The sequence below is a fragment of the Melanostigma gelatinosum genome (genome assembly GCF_949748355.1).
Source record: "Melanostigma gelatinosum genome assembly, chromosome: 6".
In the NCBI taxonomy this organism is placed as follows: Eukaryota; Metazoa; Chordata; class Actinopteri; order Perciformes; family Zoarcidae; genus Melanostigma; species Melanostigma gelatinosum.
Genome location: NC_136639.1, coordinates 5,779,829 through 5,802,734, shown reverse-complemented (window position 1 = coordinate 5,802,734; position 22,906 = coordinate 5,779,829). Strand labels below are relative to the sequence as shown.

Below are 22,906 nucleotides of genomic sequence, written 5' to 3'. Positions count from 1 at the left end.
CTGGATAGTTCACGTGATTAGCAAGAAATACCTCACAGCTACACACATGATCGACAGAAAGCTCTTAAGTGGACTTTGGTCCGGGCATTACTTGTACAAACAGTAGGAATAAAAGAGACTTTCACTATTGTAGAGGATTTTACATTTCACACATGCCATACTTTCATGTGCAGAAAGTTGATTCACGGTAACTTCTGTATTTAAGTCGCTTTTTGAGTTAGTCTCCCCCATAACTTTGCTTTAAGATGTATTCCTTTATGTGGTGGATGTATTAACATCTCTGTTCCCAAGCAACCGGCTATTGGCCAGAAGCTAGTAGCACGACATGAACACAATTTGACTTGAGTCAAAGAATTTACTTTGACTCTTTTGGACATGAATAAGTTTAAGGTTGCTTCATATTTGTTTAGCTTTCCTTTGTGTCCATTGTTCACTTTATGTTCCTCTGAGAAGCTGGGCAAAAAGTTTGAATACATTAATAAGTACCAGTCATATTTATGCATATTTTATAATCTCTTTTTATTGCTTGATACAGGTTTTTTTGTTAGAGGTATATAAAGAATTTTCTTTTACTTTTCACGACACTTTGTTGGCGGACATTTTACTGACGTCCTTTGATATACGGCAGCGCTACAGGCTAGTGTTGCAATGGAACGACCGTTTTGCTTGAATTTTATCATTAAGTTTTGAAGCATATACGTTCTTGCTGCATTGTTGGGCCACTTTTGCCCCAATTTGTGTCCATATTTCAGGGAAAATAATGTAGAAACATGTGTAGAGATCATGAATCATATGTAGTTTAACTAAATATACTGGAAAGACTGCTAAGGTCTTGTTATGAATGTACTCTCCTGTCGGATTAGCAGTGAGCTTTAATCTTTGGAAGACCCTTGTCTCATTTTAATCTCACCTTTCTAAGCAGAAAGTGCTGAAGCTACACCATTAGGACTTTTCCTCTCTGACAGTAAGGTGTCTCGCCTGACTGAGCAGACCGTCTCAGCGCTGCTACCACCGAATAGCACCTCACACGGGCGAGAGCGTCCACCTTCCTCGACACCGCCATGAAGCCCGGCAGAGCGTCGGAGTTCACGTGGCCCCCGAAGGAGAGGCTTGAGAGCGGATCAAAGGGGGCTTTGTGCAGAGAAACAGACCTCAGTATATGTGACGCTGGGTTTCTGTGACATTTTAAACATTTGCATAATTACTTAAAGAATGGTTGACACTATTATGACATGAAATAAGGAGTCTACGGACGCTCAAGCAGTGGAAGCTCTGTTTTTGCCAAAGCTTGATTGGTTGCAGAGAACTGAACTGATGTATATTGTAAAATTTAGATTCTTCTGAAATGAATTACATGTGTATGCACAAATGAGCGGTCTTCTCAGAGGCTTGACTAAGTTATTCTGTTTTTATTAGTTACACTGACAGTTTCCACTGAAGCTGAAGCTGATCAGGAGCACATTTATAGAGTTAAAGTTAAGTGGCAGGAGGTTCACAGAAGATGCCAGGACTCAGTTTGTTCATAATCGGTGCATTCCTGAGCACTGGCAGTAAAACTCTGAGCACCTGTAAATCTCTGGATTTGTAGTCCTTTAATCGAAACCATTTTACATGTATTACTAAAATGTTTATGTACTGTAACACACCAGACAGTCAACCATTACCCAGTTAATGAAAAATATTCATTTTACTGCTGATGATTCATTTTATATTTACAGCTGCAGCAACAGAAGTAGTCACTGACCTTCAGAAACATCAAAGGCCCCAATAATAAAAAAGGCAGATCGCACTTTGTGGTGGAAATAAACCGACCTACTGAAAACAACCAGTCATTTATTTGGCATGAATATCAGACAAGCTAGTTGAAGCTTTTCAAATATGAGCATTTGAATACCTTTATGTTTTGGACTTTTATGTGACATTTTATAGACTTGACAGTTAGTGGATTAATAAAAACACTTGCTCGTTGCGAATCCAGATGCACTAATTAGCACCCAGTTAGCACCAAGGATCTTGCCAAAATAAGATCCTTTCATAAACATTGTGTTGAATAGTCATCAGGCCAGAGAGGGTTTCCCTTCGTGCAGTCCAGTGAAGGTGTTAGCGGGTCTGTTCGGGGTTAATGGCCAGTAAAAACAGTGGCGCTCCATGTGTCACACCTGTCAAAGTCATTGGCCCACATCGAAAACCGGCTCACGACTCTGGCATACAGGTGGCCATGATATGCAGGCCTCAGGTGTGTGTGTGTGTGTGCATGTGTGCGTGTTTGTGTGTACGTACTGACTCTCGTCTGTTTTATTTGTCAGGAGCTCTTTTCATTAATTAAGCAAAGAGGATCCTCAATCCTCTTCTCGCCCACGCGCAGATAGATGGACAAAGTGACTCATTCTCCCCATTATGCTCGCCTCCGTCCGGAAAGCGCCCGCCCACCTCGTCATCGGCGACGTGCCTCCTCACCTTATGTACTGCAAGAACCCAATGTGTAACATTCTGTCCAGACATCCCTTTTTTCCCTCTGCGTGTCCTCCTCCCTTTGCTTCCTCTCTGCGGATAACGACTTCCATACGTTTTAATATCGAGCTGGTGAAAAGGGGGAACGCTCTGAGTGGACGAGGAGGAGGAGGAAATCTGTAGATGAGCTTCTGTTAAGTGTCTCCATATGTCCAGCAGCGAGTGCCTGCAAGGGGAGAGGTCTGGCCTGTTTTGGGGGGGGGGGGGGGGGGGCTGTTTGACTCCTCTCCACAGTCTGATAATTTGGCGCAGATAAATAACAGACTGGATCACCCAAGCGTACACTTACACCTCTTGGCCTCCTCCGTCTGTTTGACTCAGAGTAATCCTATCCCTCGCTTTCACCTCATGCTCGGGGGGGGGGGGGGGGGTCTCTCTGGAAAGTCTGAACAACTCAAAGAACGGGTCGAAGATACAGTAGCTTCCTGTTCGGGCCATCTCAACATGTTTCAATGCTTTCATTTTTTGCCGGGGGAAGATTTTCCATGCTCAGCATTTCAGCCCCACTCCACACAAGCGTGCAGTGTTGAACCGGAGGCTCCTCACTTGGCTGCCTCGGGAAGTTGTGGCTTTATTCATTTTGTTTTCCAAACAATCCCTCTTTGCAGCTTGCTTGAATTCATATTCCCATTTTGTCTCCTCAATCTCTGCTTCCTGGACTTCCTCCCACCTGGCCTGACTTGCAGGAGATAGGCCATTTTGATCAAGCTCAATGAATTACATCTCAGCACATTCTACATCACAGACACCGACAGTTTGTGGCGCAAAGACATTTGGGAATATGGCGTGATGGATGAGTGCCCTTCACTTTGTGGGACCCCCAGAAAACCAGTGGAAAAGTGTAAGGATGAGGAAAATCACATCCATATGTCATAACGTGGACGGGCAGGCAGACCCGTCCCAAAACACAGCCGGGCATGTGGACAGGTAACAATATGTGCAAACAGCTGTGCAAACCGCACATATAGCGCCAACTCACCGCTCTTTGCTGCTGAATTGGAGGCCTGTTCAATGACCGCGACGATCACCTTCACTCACAGTGTCTTCCTCATGTGTGTCTCTGTTTTCAGGGTCCTCCAGGCCCTCATGGAAACCCTGGTCATCCCGGACCTCCTGGAGTCAAGGTACAAATCAATAACTATTTTGGAAGGAAAAACTAGGCTAAGGCTCATCGTGTGTATGTATATTTATTCATACCATATGTTTTATGGTACAAACTCTTTGGTCCATATCTAACCAATGAAACAAGAGCATTTGAACAACAATGCAACTTTGAAGAGCAATTAATTCTTGTGATTTTTCTCCATTTTCTTCCAATGTTTGCTTGTGATTTCTCTTGGGTTGCATGTCTGAGGTCAGGTCCTCTTGGCTTCACACTACAACTTGTCTAGCCTCACAAAAAGCCATTTGTTTCCCTTCAGGAGAGAAACGCAGTTGTAAGTCTTTCTCTGACTCACTACTTTGCAAGTACCCGACATCAGTCTGTGGTCCAGCTGATTTGAATCGTCAACACAAAGAGAGTTGCTGAGCTCCAAAACGTGTCAGTCTTTTATCACAGTCTTGATATTAATCTATGCTGGAATAAAATGGAAAATTGCTCGTATTTCTGCACTTAATCCATTCCAATGGGTTGAATTTCACCATTTACCACACTGTCTTTAAACATTTAAAAACAACATAATTGATACCATGATTTGCCCTGCTTTAACATGGGAAAAAAAAACCACAACTCCTATATTGTACATACGACTTAGCGGAGCCTAACCAAATCTGGCTCGGCTCAGTTTGACCCGTGTGCACACAAACCTCAAACAGCAGACAGTCTGGTCTGGCACAGTTCTCTACTTTGAGAAAAATGAACAAGCTGGATGAAAACATACTGTGTAAGCTGAATTCAGTCTTGAATATGTCATTTTATCAGGACGTAATGATGAAGAATTGAGATGGGATGATGATTCATTTTCTGCTGCTGTGAGTAGCCTACCAGACTTAAAGGGATACTTCACCCTTGAAATGAACATTTGAATATAAATGATTCACCGTGTGTTACCTTGAATTATTTTTCTCCCATGCCTCCGCGATGAACAGAGAACACGAAAACCTACGAGTAAATCCTTGATGAATTGAAGTAAATGGAGGCCAGGTTTAACGCCAGCAATACTATATCAGAAATACATTTACACACAACTCATGCTGTAGAATCCAAGTCTTGTTCATCCAGTTTTCCGCTCAGTACTTCCCAAGCACATACATTTTTTGCCCAAATCATGCGATTTAAAACTTTCGCGAGTACATTCCCATGCTTGCACATGCACTCTGTGAATCCCTGCATGAGACGGTGGCGGAGGAAAATGCTCGTGTTTGGGAAGTACTGAGCATATGAGTGGATTATTTTAAATTCAGGTTAACACGCTGTCAGTAATTGATATGCCTTTGAAAAGGGAATGAATGACGGCCTAAAAGGTACAAGTGCTTATAAGGGTCTTCAGCTTTCAGAAAAGATGACTTCATTTAGCTTCTCTTTGAGTTGAAACTATTTAGACAGTGAAAAGACACAGTGTTCAGGGAATGCATGCCGCTCTTGGCTGGAGTTGCACTCCTCCTGGCCCTGTTTAGAAAATCCCCACAAAGACTTTTCAATGCCAAGTCTTTGCTGTCAGGAACATGTAGGTGTAAATGGGCCGATATACTGTAGATGGGAACTGCTGTCGTACTTTGTCCAGTAACCCAGTTCATTAAAACATACCGTCTTTGCACTGACTGAACTATTACCTTTTACACGAAGAAATCTGGAAGAAATTGCCCCGATATTTCTGAAGAAATAGAAAAATCAGGATTGAACCAAAGTGAGTCACGACACAGATTTCCCTGCATGCCTTAACTTTAATTTGCTAAATGCAATGTGTCAGAACACGTGGAATCAGCCAACAGCAGCTGTTGTTTGATTGCAGTCCAACCAGCTCGGCGCTGCACCGTTTCTCTTCATATTTATTTACATGATAAGCGCCAACACAGGAAATATTCTATTTCTCCACGGACCTCTTACATTATAATTGCGTCGATTTCTGGACAGCTCTCTCACCAGTGCGATTGGACGCTGAATGCTGACCCAGAAAGCACTGACAGGATTCCCACTGCCCGAAAAAGGCAGAAGAATGTACACGATCACTACCCATCACTTCTCGCTGGCTCGGTGTAAACCGAGTCCCCGCCGGGCATAAATGGACTGCACGTTTCTGTAAATACGACCGCTGGACTCGCCAATAAGTGGGATGAACTCATTACTCTTTGATAGTGTAAATGTAAACAGCGGACTCCTCTGCGCCTTGTGAGGTGGAACTCTGTGGCAATGCAGAAAATATGCGGTGAACGTTGGTGCAGACTGGGATACGTCTCTAAAAGTATTAATAAGAAAATGTTCTGTTTTTTTCTACATGATCTAGGGACAAAAAGGAGATTATGGACAGTCACCTGGCCATGCCCCAAAAGGGCTAAAAGTATGCATATTGTCATCTTTCCTTTCATAGAACTACTTGATTTTTAAAATGATGTTGGTGTATTGATTGTGACCTGATTTCTCCTTTTTAGGGAGAGCGTGGTGTCATGGGCCCCCCTGGACTGTATGGCCAAGATGGACGCAAGGTACACAATCTGATTTGTCTCACAACTGTGTTTGTTTCTGTAAATCTACAAGGAAGTAACTGATCAGTATCAGATATCACTGGCCCTGTCCCACATGTGTGCACGTTTATATTGCACGTGTGTTTCTGCTCTTCTTCCCTTCTCAAACTGTTTTCCGACATAAAGTTAGACTTGACTGGAGTTGTGTATATCGAGGATCACTAAATCAAACGTACAGCCTCTCGACTCTGACGCACCCTCAACTGCCTTTGAGGGGGAAATCTGTGAACTTGCAATGTTTAGAGACTCCAGCCAAACATGGATTGTTTGAGCTCTTGTTTGGACAGCTGCCTAACATAATGCAGGCTTCAAGGAGCCCACCTGTGTTCAGGCTCCCCTGTGAGTCGAAATATATGTGGGTTCAGCCTGTTACATCATCAATACCGCAGGCCTCCAAAAACAATGAAGGCAGTTTACGGACGTTTTACATGCGTCCTCCAAATGCATGTTATGTCATTCACTCTGTCAGCAGTTATTGGGAAAAGTAGGACACGTTCTGATTGTGGTTCAGTTCTGTGATCTGGTCCTGCTCTGGATTGTTGGTTTACGTTATTTGACTTCTTCACATGCGCTGGGTTATCATGACAGCGAGTGATGGTTAGCAGCACAGCGTTTTTCTTCGTGGCCTTGTACATTTTATCCTTGGCCTTTTCCCAAAGCCTGTTAATCCCCCCCACAGTAATTACACATTGCAAGTTGGCCAGAGCCTGTTGGATTTCCCACGAGTGTGAAAATAACATAGTACTCTGCAACTGACTGACTTTGTTTTTCCACATTGTTTGGTTTCAGACGTTCATTTTGCTTTAGTTGTTTCTTCCACATGTGAATGTTTTTCATGTATCGTAAACATGTCGGCACTGTAGTTTTTAGACAACATTTCTCAAACAGGAGTGCTCTTGTTTTATGGATTATTTTCAGCGCGGAATAACACACATTTGAGGCTTAAGTGCGTATTCACAGCAGCAGGATGTTGGTGGGATTGACTCTGAATGAAGTACAGTGCCCTTGCTCATCGTAACAAAGGAATATGTCGTCCGGAGTAACATGTGGCTCAGTTGTCTCCCCTTCTCTTTGAGCTTTATTTGGGGAAATAAATGACGTGGTATCACAACTTGTCACACCTTAAACAGGATGATGTGTCTTTTACTACTCTGCCTCCCACCGTCATCAACCGATCTTTATGTGATACTGATAATTACTGAATATGATGTCAAGTCGATGGACTGGAAGAGTTGTGTTTGACACCATCTTTGTAGTTTCAACAGCACAAGTCTAGCAGCTGTCTGTCGCGATGGCTGATTCCAATAAATGGCAGGCCTCATAATCTTCCACAACAACTCTGCTATCTTTGCTACCTATTACCTCCCAACGCTGGAGAGGGTGACACTGTGCAGTTCATTTCCATGCCAAGAAGTGCATCTTGTTCACAGGGGTAAAAGCCTTGGAAATAGCACTTAACACCATTGTGGACCACAACAACTCTCCACTGGAACCCAAATGTATGAGATTCATTTACCCTACTGACTAAGTGACGGGGAATCTCCGAGATGTAGATTAGTCGATGAATTGCTGTGGTGTTGAAATAAATGTAAACTTTATTGCAGGCAACAGAATGTTTTCATTTTAAAATGAGAGTGAAGAAGCTTTGCAAAGGGAATTTCTGCTGAATTACCTGACGGGCAACATCTGCTGAGAAAAACAAAAGCTTGAGGAAAAAAAGACTGCAGTTTATCATCACACTGCTCCTTCTGCGGTTTGCTGTCAGAATTATACTCAGGGGAAGATGGAAAGAAACAGAAACTGTGCATCAGTACAATAAAGCAAGGTCAGCTTTCAAATGCTAGAAGAATGCTAATTAGAACACAACTGTCCCACAACATGAGAAAAGCTTTTGTTAGCAGCTTTCTCTCTTACATACACACACACACACATACTCCCGTCCTCATTTGGGACATGAGTGTAAAATGCTTCGGCGGGATCACCGACAATCTGTTATGCAATCGGCCAGCGCTGCCTGTGAAAAAACATCTGGTGTGCTCGAGGATCTCCAGCTCGAAGGAGGAAGACCTCTTCCCGCCATGTGAGTCATGAAGCGTGGAGTCATGGGAAAGAGCCGATATTCTTCCTGCTGATTTATGGTAATTGAGGATCTTTGCTGGGCGTGGACCCGGCCCCCTGGCTGAGGTTAAGTGGTTGTAACAGATCCCCTTTCCCTGTTCTGCTGATCGGTTCAGGTGGGATCCAGGCCCCTTTGATCCCGTCTGTGTTCACCGTAAATACACTCGGAACCCAGAAAGTAAACGCTGACAGCCATACAAAGTATAGAAACGCCGTTTGCGTCCAGCTAATACAAGTAATCGGCTTGGGCTCCTCTGAAAGCCACCAGACACCTTATTGCTTGCAGCTGTTCTTAACTCTTTTTTTTTTCTAGAATACGTTGGAAGCCAAAACTCCTTACAGTGCACTTTTGTATTCAAATTACACCGAAATTCCATCATTAGCCATAGAGGAAGCTGGAGGGTTTGTTCTGTTGCCTGCTCATGTCCAACCAGCCAGTAGAACCGTGACCCACCGCTGCTTCATGGACCCCGAGTTTTCACTGAGTTTTGTGCTCCGTCCTTGGCCCGCTGCCAGAGAAAGCCTCTCTCGCTGTGGGAGACGTGTGGAGATGTAACGGGGAGGTTGCTGAGGAGTCAGTCAGCGGTCTGCACTGTAAAGAAAGACTGTGTGTGTGTGTCATACCAAAACACTGTAGAGTATTACCAGCCCTGGACCAGTGTGCCTTTTACACAGCCAGCTCTGATTATGGCACACTGGAATAACACTCAACGGTTTTTTTTATTGGCTGTGCAACCCTCAAGATTTCTTCCTTCCTGCTCCTCAGCGTTGTATCATAACGTTTTCATACTGTACCTCTTTATTTGCTGAGTCTGATTTATCCAATAAAAGGAGCGCGGGGCTTGCTAAATAGGAATAAGTTCTGTGATAAAATAAAAAAGAAAATCTACGGAAAGAACAACATGTTTTTTTTGTCTGCGAAGGAAAGTCTGTTACTTATTGTGTAAGAGGCGGCTGCAGGGTTGAACTGCTGTACGTTGCACGAATTAAAACAGTTTGGTCCTCATCGAGAGGGAGAACTAACAGATAATGGATTTACAGAACTGTGAAAGCTTTCCATTTAGTCTGAGTCCATACATATAATGATGCACATGAAGATGCACACAGACGTGTCCCTTTTCTCAGTTCCACTGTACTCGACTGTACTGGCTTCTCTGGAAAGCTCGGCCACATTCTATTCTCTTTTCTTGGCTGCAGCGCTTTTGGCTCCCGCAGGAGACTCATCTCCTCCCAAAAATCCCGTCAGTTATTCCCAACTTCAAGCACAGTGCTGTCTGTCAGTAGATAAACAGACCAATATTCATCAATGAGGAGTTTGACAGAACTGAAGCGCCTGATCGAATTACTGTGACTGATGAACCAGCATCTGGCTTCATCAGTCACAGTAATCCAAGAGCTGCAGGGGATGTGACAGAAAATGTTCCTCTTAAAGAAAATAGTTTCAAAGTGTTTCTTTCTATATGTCTTTGTCAGGACTTTTGGACATGACAGGACATGTCATGTCATGTGTTTTCATCTGTGTTACACACTTTCGTGAATGCACAACTTTCTCCTTCTGCTGTTGGTTTAAGTAACAGTTCCCACATCATGATGACATCAGAGGCTCCAGTCTCAGCTGACTGGTTTGTATTGATATATCTTCAGAAATGTTCCATTGGCATGTTATCAATATACTTTTCTGAGTAAAGATGATTTTTTTTATGGGACGTCAGCCTGCCAGCATGATTGTACTGACCAGCTTCAGGCACGTCAGTCTCGCTCTGCTTCAGCCTCCCAAACCTGCCTGACCCACCAGTGCGCGTCAGTCGTTATGTTTTGCAGCCAAACACTTTTCAAACCTCATTTTAAATCCTGATCATATGTCCGTCGATTCCGTAGCCAACAAACATGTCATGCTCCATCAACATGAAATGATTCACAACACCAGCCCAGGTTTAAAGGAATATTTCTACATTTTGGGAAATATCTGCTTTCTTGACGAGCTTAAAAGTGATGAAACTCTCATATCTGTACAGTAAATATGAAGCTCCAGCCTGGAGATGGTTACCTTTGGTTTGCATTAAGACTGTAAACAGGACAAATAGGAGAAGAAATAGTCCCACACTTAGATTTCTCTTCCGTTTCTGCATGGATTAAACGGTGCTGGGAGGTGGACCGTTTGGACATAGCCATGCTAGCTGTTTTCCCAGGGTTCCAGTCTTTGTGCTAAGCTAAGCTAAGTGTCTCCTGGCTGTATAGCTTTATATTTAACGGACAGATGCGAGAGAGGTACAAATCTTTACATTTAACTTTCAGCAAGAAAGTGGGTTTTCCAAAAGGGCAAACTATTCCTTTAAGGTTCAGGAGGCTATGGCCCACATTTAAGAGTTTTGACAAGAGGCAGAATCACACTGCATTGTGAATGAGGGTTAAGTGGTTTTAGCATCCTGGCAAGTAAACAACTTCATATCAAAAAGATAGCAATCACAGTAGTGAATTTAGCCCAAATTCTTACATTTAGTTACATAAACCCTGGACAGTGAAAAAGTGGAGCCCTGCTTTACGTCACTGTCTCGCAGGACGTTTGCAGAGGGACGTATACACCCTGGCTGCAGGCCTCAGAGTGCTCGGTGTGGGCCTCTTAATGGTGATCTGTTTATTTCGACTGATACTTTTTTCTTCACATCAGCCGCATGGCCGCCACATGGTCTGCCAGCGACGGGCCCAACCCAGCTGGTGGCTAATGACTTCACACTTGAGAGGATAGATGTGTTCTTCCCTCAGAGACGACTTCATGTGACTCTATCGACTCTGTTGTGGGCCTTGATTGTGAAAAGATGAATACATTTTGTAACCAGCTGGCATGCTCATTTGAGGCAATGAAGGTGACCATTAATTACCTTGTTGGGTCTCACTTCCTCCTGTCCGACTGCTTTGCTGGTTTAATTAATGCAGGGTCGTTCTGAATTGTTTAGTCACGGTACATTGGTGCCAAGCCGCTTGTGTTGCAACACTAAATAAAAACGGCGTCGGTCTTCAGTAGGAATCGTAAAAAAGAAGTGTTTTATTCAGGGTTAACAGCCTGTGCTGCCTGGTGGTCTATTCACAGCGATTTTAAAGTCAACATTTTGGGTCTTTATTAAGTTGTTCTATTTTAAAAGGAAACAAAAGGCAAGTCCTCTCTTCGCCAATTGGAAAATACATCATTTCAGCCCCTGAGTTGTTGACAAAGATGCAGTTGAACACAATGTGACACAAGGTGAACTTTTTATCAACAAAATTAGATTCAATTTGATCCCCTGACATTTTCTAACACGAAGACACACACACAATCTCTTTTTAGCGTTGTACCTCCCCGTGGCATTGTGATTAGGTTTAAAACAAGATAAGATGCCATGGTGTTTTTACTCAGACTTATTGTTGGATGTGCAAACCTCTAACTCATTGTTTCTTGTCAACAGGGACGAAGAGGTCATCCTGGTCCTGCTGGTCTCCCTGGTGAACCTGTGAGTGCTTCAATTCTCCATGATGTATATCATACTTGTTCTCTTGTATAGCACACAATATGTAGACCATCTTTATCAGTATTCTTACTCTACATCTACCTACAAGTTGTAATGTCGCTCTCCTTTGGGCCACTCAGTAATAATCACATCATTAATCCAATAATTATGATTGTAGCGCCCCCTTTAGGCCACTTTGTGTAACGGAAAAGTGCTAAAAGGTCATTTATGCAATTTTGAAAATGCATACCGCAAACACTTGAGATGAAATGCACCGTTAAAAGACATCAGTAGTGTCTGAGGTGAGAGTGTGAATGTTACCTCAGGGCTTAATAACAATCATGAGACAATCAAAAGGGATTTTCTGAACAGCAAGAGTAGCGCCTGAAAACATCTTAAAGTGAATTCTCTGGTTCCTCAGACACAATCCCTCCTCCGGCTCTTTGAAGTGTTACCATGCTGACTAAATCCACTGCATGCTGTTTGTCTGTCTGCCGGCTGCTCTACGTTAGCTGCATGTCAATGTATGTTTACGCATCGAACAGATGAGCCAAGAGTCGCCAGAGACCGTTCCCGTGAGACTCCACCATGTCTTTCCATTTATAGTTACAAAACAGGAGAACGCATTAACACGGATACGGTGGGACGTTGAAAAAGAACGGGTGTGGGCCGGCGGGGGATTACGGTAAGAGAGAAGAGACATTAGTTGTTGGGGAATCTTGGCGGGAAAAAGGGAAGGAGAGGTTTTTTGGCAGAGGTACAAGTGGGCTAAATAGTTTGGACACCCTGAGGTCATCCCTCCTCCTCCTCCTCCTCCTCCTCCTCCTCCTCTCCCTCCTCCTCCTCCTCCTCCTCCCCCTCCTCCTCCTCCTCCTCCTCCTCCTCTCCCTCCTTCCTGAGTCCCGATCCTGTGTGCTATCTTTGAGAAGAATGTGCTGTGTCACAAGGAAAAAAAGAGAGAACTTTCCCCGTCTCTGGAGACGATGCACTCTTTTCCTGTGGGAACTCAAACAGCAGCATGGTTTAACATGCAGAACAGCCAGTTATGATTTATGACTGGCCCTGCAGTGCATTCTCAGGGTTGTTATTTTTGTTAGTGAATTCGATTTGATTGTTTTGTAATCCGGTGAAGATAACAGGCAACACCTTGTGCCAGAAGGACATTACTTCTTGTCTTACTTTGGGGGAACTTGTACATTACTACTACAGATACCCTGTGAGGTTATTACAGTTTTCTTTTGCTTATTTTCAGTGTTTCCTCACCAAAATGCATCGTGTGCACCTAAAGATTTGAATGCATTGTCTTCCTCATAAATCATTTGCAAGAAACAAATCTTAAATGATTGTGAAACCTGCATTTGAATTGTGTCTGAAAGCATTCCCTATTTTATATTCAGTGCAACTTCGTCACCCTTCTTCATTTGGTTTGACTGTCAAACTTCAAGTTATATAAGGCCTTCACAAACTCTCGGACTGGAACGAAAAAAAGAGTTTCCATAGCGTGTACATTACCTTTACCCTCAAAGATGTAAACATGTCTCCGGTGCAACGTGGAGTCACTGGCGATTAAGTGTCCAAGTCTGGATTTACGTGTCTCTGTAAGGGAAACTAATGTCCGTTAAAGGGAGAAGTGAATGTGTAAACTCGGGAGTGATGTTGGCAACGGTCCATGTTCACGTTTAGCAGTCTTCTTCCCTGACTTTTAACTTGCACATTCCTGAGTTTCTTGAAGTGCTACTGCCACCAACTGACCGTCAGTGGAACAGGGTGATTTACACGCAAAAAACATTTGCATTATCACAACATCATATGTGCATAGCATCACCCCTGTTTCCTTGAACGAGTAGAACATAAGATAAGTAATAACAAATAATTCCTTTCATTGCAACAGTAACTCCATTACTCTTACAACTTGCTACGATGAGTACAGTTTCTCTGTGGCCATTTCAAAGATTTCCTCACAGCATTTTAATTCCGCATTAACATTGTGATCTCTCACAGCACATTAATTATCTGGTTTTGGCAGAAACATAACTGTCGCCAGTGTGTAATGACTGTGGTGAGCGTTCAGCATGCTGTACCACCAGCCTGTCATTTCTTGCATGCCTTCACTAACTAACCCTGTTTTTACTCTTCCCATACGTGTCGAATTAAGCATTCCTCTCGGAGGGATGCATTGGGTTTGGTCTCACCACAAGGCAGGAATGACTCAAGTATTATACTGTGCGTTGTTGAGGATAAACATATTAAGGCAAAGCTATGCTCACAGTCGTCTTACCAGCATGTGGCTCGACCCCATTATAAAAGCTCTTACTGTCGGATTAATTGAGTGGTTTTTAGTGTCCACGGTGGCGCCTCTTTCCTAAGGACGCCACACTGACTCCGCTAAAAAAAAACATTGAAAAGCTGAGAGATGTTAATTCGTCTATCGGACCAATTGATTGTTGTTTACTTCATAAATAAAGTGCTTGTTTTTTGCTTCTTATCATTGCAATCATTGAGGCTCCAACAGAAACCATGTGTGCAGAAGCAAACAATGGTTTTCCTGCAGAACACCTCTTCCCTCCCTCCATCCTTCACTGCTTTCTCCCTTCCTTTTCCCTCGTTTGGTCTCCTCCTCTAGAGCTGATTCCTCTTCTGTCTCTCTCTCCACAGGGTGAATGGGGAGACGATGGAAGCCCCGGGGCCAAAGGCTATCCTGGCAGGCAGGTGCAGTAAATCTAGTGTTGCGGTGCTGGTTGAGCAGGTCCACCCCCCCCCCCCCCCCCCCACACACACACACACACACACACATATCGAAAATGTTTCGACATTCTTGTAAGATTTCATCACTGTCATAATGATGAATACATATGGGATTATTGGGGGGAACACCACATCCTTGTTTGTTTTCCGCAGCGATAAAATAATGTAATTTAAAGGTATTGGATGCCGGCAAAGCATCTCAGCCATAGGCATCTCAGTCGGTAATTTGGTCAATCCAAATAAATATTTTGTTGCCGCTGAATGAAAGGGAAAGGGCACAAAGATGTTGAGACGCTGTGGTGGAACTTCAGCGGCAGATGCCCCCGGTCTAGTGAGGGAATAAAATGTCAAAAGTCTTCCATTGTAAGCACTGCTCTGAAGAAAGAAGAGGTAATAAAGGTGGGAATAATACCTCGGCTCCCCGGGTACAAATACGCTTCCTTCTAAACTGAGAGCGTCATTCGTTGCTCCACTTCTATGAATAGTGTTAACTTAAAGGGACAGTTCGGGTGTTTTGAAGTGGGGTTGTATGAGGTACTCATCCACAGTCAGTGTATCACCTACAGGAGGTCGTCGCGCCCCCAGCTTGGAGAAACGACCGGCTCAATAAAGAAAATCAATATCGGTTCAAGTGTACGCTTTATATCGAATGTTTTTTTAACTGAACTGAACATGAACACCTTTTTTGTGAATGCAGGCTGGTGGCTTTGAAGAGAGCATAGATAAGTTACCCTTCTCAGTTCAGTTCCCCGTCAGAAAGGGCTGTCTGATGGCAAGATTAAGTAGTGAAAACATTCTAAATATAACTTACACTTAAACGGATATTGATTTTTCTTTTGCAGGTGAGCCTGTCTTTTATTTAGGTGGCTGAAATACATTTAGTTGTACATTACTTTGCCCCTGCATGTGTCAGTACTCCCGAGTGTGTTTCTCCATGCTGGGGGTGCACCGACCTTCATCTTCACCCAAACTATCCCTTTAAGAAGTCAAAGCTGGGTAGCACTGGGGTTTCTCTGCATTCAAAACATGTTTCCTCTTACCTCTTAAACTCCATCAATATCAAGACAACTGCTTGCTCACTGGTCCACTCCTGAATGTTTATGATAACGTATAGAGTTCCCAGTGTTTGCCTCTCTGCTTCGGCGCACAGAACTCTGATCCCTACAGACACTGTGTGTGTGATGGATTGGGCTTTAGCGCCGCCCACCATCTGTGGGCTGTGAATCACCAGTGCTGTGAGTTTATGTCAAGGCGTGGTGCTTTGCTGTGGGGAGTTCTCTCCTGAGCTGAGAGTTGATCTTTAAAGTTGCAGGAGGAGATTTTCTGCACCGGTGGATTTGCTGACAGTGTCCCTGAGAAATGAACGGATGTAATTAGTGGATGTTGCTGAAAGGCAGAATGAGTAGGATCCTCCAAAAAAAAAAAACAGTATAGACTCATATAGTCCCTCTCAATCATTACTTATAACCCACGAGAAGTGTGCGGCTGTGTTTTTATCTTCAGAGACGCAGCATTCTGTCTGTATTTCCTGATCTTGTCCCAACCTCTATGAAAACATAGCGACGAGTTGCCAGATCGGAAGCGTGCATCCGTGAGGAAGCTATGGAAATGGAGGACACAGTTCCAAAAAAAACAAACATGTAAATATAGCGAGCAGGCAGACAAATCTCGTTCCAACATGAGAGTGAATATGGTGTCGGCTCTCACCCGCTGGCAAGCACCCTAACCCCCCAGTCAGGGGGCGTAAATGTTGTATTTACAGAATGCAACAGACACATCCTACTCATTCAGCCTTTAAATATTGACGCCGCAAATGACAGAATAAAAAAAAAAAATCGGAATAAATTAGCTTACAATCAAGAAGTGAGAATGAATTTTTGAACTTGGTTGCATCGCCTAAATCATAGAAATGTTTCCCTTTGTTTTTCCACTTTGACAACAGCACGAATAAAGTTCTGCCACATGTTTGTAACCATAGAAATATGTTTTGTCATGTATTACATTTAGGGTTTACCCGGGCCTGTGGGGAAAATGGGGCCAAAAGGAGACACGGTAAGTAGATGTTGGAAAAATGACATCTTTGTCATGGATTTGTGTCATTAAACTCTTTAAAAGGCAGTATGTTTGGGAATAAAAGTAAATAGTGTATGTCTCACACTGTAATGTGTTTAAAGCTCCCTCAGAGAGACGTCCTCTGTTTACTTGTATTTCATTTTCTCGTCATGCAGCCTCGCTCAGCTTCCATTGAAGGCCACAAGGGGAGAGAGGCATGACCCTCCTCTGTGTAGTAAAGCTTCTGAACTTTCGCTTTCTTAAACGAACTGTGAAATGCCTGCTAAATGAATGACCGGGACCTAACCAGTGTGGGTACATAAAAAAAAGGCCAGCGTCATAAACGCCACTCTTCTGGCCTTGTTAACTCCATGATGATAACGGCAGATGGTTCTGTTAGTATATGTGAAGTGCTATAGGAGCAATTAACTCTGGCTTTCTTCAAATCCCTTTCCGTGCTTGCTCTTATTTTTAACGGGAGCCAAATATCGTAAAACTATATTGCTCTGCTGCCGAGCATAAACGCAACGCATTCAGACGTTAGCTTCTCATTACATGCTAATTTGTGTCGCTGCCCCCTTTTTTTTCCGACCGCTGTTGCCTCTTCTTCCACTGAGCAGGTTTGGCCGGCAGTTCTTCAGAGATCCCTGATGTGAGGGTATGTGCCCTTGGACTACATCGTGGAAGCCAGCACCATGCAGTCCATGGGCATATACACTTGCCTCAAGGCTTGGCTCTACAAGACCACTCAACCGCAGCAAAAAGGCCTGCAGTGCTGTAACGCAACGGTGTTGTTGACATCTAGCAGTTTGACACAATGTCCATCATCTCTGCTCAGTCTCATTGTCCACCTTCTTTTTCTTTTTCATCTGTCTTTGGCTTTCCTGTGCCTGCACTCCATCTTTTATTCATCTCTCCAGGGTCACATAGGCCTCCTCGGGCGTTTTGGCCTTCCTGGTCCTGATGGCGAGAGAGTGAGTACTGGTGGCTGTGAGAGTAAATAGCTGTTGCAAATAGGTTTTAATTATTGAAGTACTGCAGGCACACTTAACAAGATCACGCTCCTTTAAACTGTATTGGATCAAGCCTATAGGGATAAAGACAACCTACATCCCAACCTCTCTCCTGTCTTGGATAAAGTTCAAATGTAGAGTTGGATTTAAATGCACTCAAACCCAGCCAGGACTCAAACTCCCATGAACCTCCAGGGCAGTAAACCTCCGAATTGAAGTAAACCACGTCACAAACGTTGAGATGGATGTCCATGCAATTCAAATGGACAGCATGATCCTTAGAGCATGAATTGCTTTGGTGATTCTTTGTCTTTTTATTTCGCACCAATGCTATCAGGTTTCTGTCAATCTCAGCTGTGCTTTGAGATGATTGCTGACATGGCATGCTACGAAGCCAACATGCTGAGGTTTCATATTGAATGTTAGTACATTAGCATGCTAATGTAGCATTCAGGTAAAAAGCTCAGCTTATTGAGGCTGACAAAGTACAATTCAGTCTAATGAGAGTAAAGCAAGAATAACTTGAACCAGACAAGCTTACTCTGAATATTTCTAAAATTGGCATCCTACAGAAGAACAACTTCTATGGTTAAGTTGATGAAGCAATCTCACCTCGAGGTCCATTTAGTAGCTGTAGCTGATCTTTAGATCGTATCACATGGTCTTGCCACACAAGTGATGAGGATCCAGAGAAGTTGCTTCTTCACAGGGCTGCTAGTGTGGCTAAAGGCTTTTAGTGTTCTCTAATGATTTCTATGTTTTTGCATGACTCACTTTTATCTCTACTTTAGCTTCGTATCCATCTTCTTGCTCCGTCTCAACTGTGTTTTGTTTCCTGTTTCCAGGGAATTCCTGGCGTTCACGGGAAGAAGGGCAAGATGGGTAGGCCGGTAAAGTTTTCTCTCAACATACTTCTCAGAGAACATTTGTAATGCAGCCTCATGAAAGTGAGGGTTGTTTGTCTTGATCTATAGACTCTTACTGTAGCGCGGAGCTACTTTAAAGTGTATTCAATGAGCATTACTTTGCCAAATCTCCTCCTGGTCTCAGAAGAGAACAGAAGTTGTGCTAACTTCCACACTGGCACAGTGATGCTAGAGATGTCTGCACCCTAAATAGCGTGCCTGCATGTATTGGAAACAATGTTCATGTGTCAGCAGATTACATTTAAATTATCAGTCAGATCCTTTTTTTTTATTATTCAGAAAGTCCTTAACCTCAAGTTAAAGTCAGTGACTCCTCGTCTATACATCTTAAATGATTAATCTTCTCTGGCTGAAGTTGATTCGGAAACATTACAGCTTCTAGAGTGTGTTTATTACTGTGCTTGTTTTGCATGGAACTGATATAATAATGTGATGTGTCAGTTGTGGGTTTGGCTCTTCAGAGTCACTACCCACAGTTCAGAGAAGTCTATCGTCGTTGGCGCCTGGGAGTAAATTCCCCATCCTTCCAGGCTTACATGGAAAATACTGATACAGCACATGACCACTAGTGTAAGTCTGCTGTTTCCCCAGGCCGAGTGTGGTTGCACATGTTCTTTTTTAAACTATTATGCAGTAGCGGTCAGTGACAGACTGAGGCCGAGAAAAGAAAAACCTCATAATAGCCAAGTCATGAGCAAGTCATTTCCCTTCCTCTGGTGAAAACTGAGGTCAGTGACTTTACGCAACAAGCTTTTGTCCGTCCTGAGTCAGCAGTAAATGCTGTTTAACAAAATCTGGAAAGAAACACAAGAGAAGGAGCCGGCATGTTTGATCCACATGTCCCAAAGCCTAAAACAACGAGAGCCACAGAGACGATGTACTTTTTACAGTGTTTAACGGCTCCCTTCCTCCTGTGTTAACTTTATGGATGAAAAGTAGAAAAGTTAAAATAAAGCTATATTTTGTGCGTAGCAGAATGGCATGATTACCATCGGACCGATCACGTAATGAGAAGGGTCTCGCCAGCCTTGATGAAAGCTGATGTCAATACGAGAACAAAGACTTTCATGTGTTTCTGATCAAACCAAGTCACTTATCGAGATTTCTGAAAGAGGCACATTTTTTCCACATTTCCAGTGGGCTTCAAGTTGCACCAATTACGGCTCATTACCTTATCCACATTGGCCTAATGTTGTCAATCAGCAGTCTGCCACACAAAACTGTCCTGTCTCTCTGCCATCTCTTGAGGTCTTCATACTTCCATTTGATCCTTCTCTCTGTCTGCAGACAGACGATGAGAGATCTCTCGGCTTCGCTGCTGTTTCTCATGAACGTAACCGTAGACCGCTGTAGGCGAGTGCTGAGCCACGATGTGCGGTTTGGCTGCGTGTTGACCGTGGCACATTGACAAACACACGTTGAGCATGTGGCCTCGCGGCTGCATCACACCTCTTGTTCTGCCTCTGTAGCATTACGAGCACCAAGCAAAAAAAAAAAAAAAGAGTCAACAGTTTCTGTGCCAAGCAGCTTTATTCGGTCATTTAGGCAAGTCCTGGGGGGGGGGGGGGGGGTTTGGTTCCGCGCACACTCAGACACTCGGTCGCTCGGAAACACTCAGCCGTGGAATTTCCTGCCGGTCTCCCAGGAATAAAGTGCCGGGAGCCTGTTTGAGGGGATTTGCCTGGCTTAGACCGCTGTTTTGGGAAACACTTTGTTGATCCCCTGTGCATGGTGCGATAACTTCACCGACAAACCATGTGATATCAAAATGGATTCAAGTGTTTTGACAGCATGAAGATGATAAAGCCACTCAATTCCCTCTCTGGTTAACATCACCATCCTGCTTGTTTGTGTGCTCAGGGCTTTTCCGGTGACTTAGGAGAGAGAGGACCTCCTGGCCCTGATGGGAACCCAGTAAGTGATATTATGTACATGAATGCACCGTTCACTCACTTGGCACTGTAAAAAAAATCTTCATGTCAAAATGACACCTGACGGAGAAATCTTGCATGTTGTTTTAGAACAAGAACATTGTATTCCTGCACTCGACTGACTGTGAGATACGTCTGTGCGGTCTTTCAGTAACTCACCCATCATAATCCATACTGATATCTACGAGGGCAGCATCAGCAGTTCCACTCGCCTCTCCTCCTCTTTTAGTTTGACCCTCACTGCTCGCGGTTGGCTGGCCTCTGGGAGCCTCCTCCAGGCCTCATTTCCTCTGCCTCCAGAGGGATCGGGGGATGTTCCATTTGGCTGAACTCGTCTCCTTTCATTTCGTAGAGGAACAGAGGAGGCGACAGGAAGGCCACACTGGGCCGCGTGTCACCCGTCTCTCCACTGGATGCGTAGCTCGGAGAGGATGTCGGCATGGCATGTGGCTGCGGGGTAGATCGTTTTGGAACAAGCCTCTCCGTGTGTCAAGTGCCAAGTGCTCACTCGCTATGCTAAAATGAGTGGAGGAACACGTGGCTCAGGCTATCGGTGGAGGGAAACACTAGTGAACAAACAACATATAGAAACACACAGTTTGAATTCATGTGTACCCTCCCCCTACAGCTCTTATCTGACTGTGTTGCATCTCTTCTTTATCCATCTTTCTTTGTTCTCTCCCTTCTTCTCAGGGTGAGCTGGGATCTCCTGGCCCATGTGGAGTCCCTGGTCTTATTGTAAGTGTTCTTGTGTCTTTCTCACTGATTTTATACCTTTACGTTTTGGGATTTTAAACACTTTGGTACCTTGTTTTAAAAAAATTAATATGACGTAATTCATCTGGACATTCAGTGTTTGAAGTGTGTGTTTTGTGTGTGCTGATGTGTGCAGGGAGACATGGGCTCTGTTGGCTTTATGGGCTCACCAGGAATAACAGGACTCAAGGTAAATGATGCGGTTTTGTGGTCGTGTCTGTCTGGTTTTGGTATGGATCCAATATAAATCGGGTACATTTGGATTGGTTAACCAGAATGTCTCCCAGTTGCGTTTGAGTTCACTTTGATGAGACGAAGTGACAAGTGGTTGGTGATTAGTTTATTCCACAGCCTCGGTAAACGCCAGGACTGAACATGAATATCTTTTTTTTTTTATTATTATTTTGCCTCCCAGGGAGTACCTGGAAACCCTGGGGAACCAGGACTGAAAGGTGATAAGGTGATCTGCATATGTATTTTATCATTACTAACCTACAATATACAATAATCCTAGCGGTGACAAATCACAAAACCTTATTTTGGAATCCCGAGAAAGCTAACCGATAACACAAACCCATGCACGGCTTGTGTAAACCCCGCGCTCATGTGGTGCATGCTTACTGAATAATCTCTTTGCATTTAACATTTGGATTTGTTTTATATTCTTTTGTCTTTTCTCAGGGGGATGATGGCTTCGCAGGGGAGCCAGGGGAGTGTGGATTCCAAGGGGACACGGTGAGTCTCTGTTTGTGCTCAGGTGGTGCAGTGGGTCTTCCATGAATAATAGGATTAGTGTGCAATGCTTGGCTTCTCCTATCTGCATGTCAAAGTGTCCTTTAGCAACACCCTGATGTCCAGATTGCTCAGAAGTTTGTGTGCATGGGTTAACAAATGGAAACTTCTTCTGCTACAAAAAACGCTATAAGTGCATTTCCTTTTAATCCGATTATAGAAAGTTGGTGTGTTTCTTTATCTGAGCAGCATGTTCATGTGGATGATTTTTTTTACTTCTACTTTAGACCCACTTGTTGTCTTGACTTGTTTATTCTGAGCTGGCTTTTGTTTTGCAGGGTATGCGTGGCTCCCTTGGGTTGCCGGGTCCTTCTGGAAAACCTGGACGACAGGTATTTTTTCATCCCGCATTCAAACCAAATAAATATATATTTGAAAAACTAGATTCTGGCATGGAAATCCCATTCAAGCATGCAGGTACATCCCACACATTGTTATATGATATAAGACACTCTACATGTATGCAACACCTAAAAAGGAGCTTCGTGCAGAGTTGGGATGTTAATCGCTACATTGTAAAGTTTTCCATCACATACAGATAATATTTAACTTAAGCAATTTCTTTGCATTCTTTTCATTCATAAAGTGTGCTGTCTATCCAATGGAGCACACAGTGGTAGACGGCTCCTCTAGAATGTTGTCGTGGAGGTTGTCTCTACCTTTTCTCTTTAGCTGATTATTTTGAAATTTGAAATTATTTTGAGCTGAGAATTTTGTTCTGAAGCATGGTGGTGTGCTCGAAGGGCAAAGTAAGGCTTATGATGCACTCCCAAAACAAAATTAAAATCTTCAAATGTATACCAAAACAAACTTCAGGCACTCATGCATGCAAGAGATCTTTGGTCTAAGACATATTCCATGAATAGCATGAACATCCCAGCAAAAGAGTGGCAAATTCC

General features: G+C 43.6%; 1 protein-coding gene across 2 annotated transcripts in view; it reads left to right on the top strand.

Annotated features, from left to right (window-relative positions):
- The window catches only part of col27a1b (collagen, type XXVII, alpha 1b), a 60,613-nt gene that overhangs the window by 10,348 nt on the left and 27,359 nt on the right, over positions 1–22,906 (top strand). For both annotated transcript variants that reach the window (XM_079269630.1, XM_079269629.1), the window contains exons 5-18: positions 3,582–3,635; positions 5,955–6,008; positions 6,100–6,153; positions 11,751–11,795; positions 14,448–14,501; positions 16,545–16,589; positions 17,510–17,563; positions 18,448–18,492; positions 20,389–20,442; positions 21,153–21,197; positions 21,352–21,405; positions 21,631–21,675; positions 21,897–21,950; positions 22,286–22,339. In XM_079269630.1, the coding sequence (XP_079125756.1) occupies positions 3,582–3,635; positions 5,955–6,008; positions 6,100–6,153; positions 11,751–11,795; positions 14,448–14,501; positions 16,545–16,589; positions 17,510–17,563; positions 18,448–18,492; positions 20,389–20,442; positions 21,153–21,197; positions 21,352–21,405; positions 21,631–21,675; positions 21,897–21,950; positions 22,286–22,339 (711 nt within the window). The remainder of the gene's footprint in view (positions 1–3,581; positions 3,636–5,954; positions 6,009–6,099; positions 6,154–11,750; positions 11,796–14,447; positions 14,502–16,544; positions 16,590–17,509; positions 17,564–18,447; positions 18,493–20,388; positions 20,443–21,152; positions 21,198–21,351; positions 21,406–21,630; positions 21,676–21,896; positions 21,951–22,285; positions 22,340–22,906) is intronic.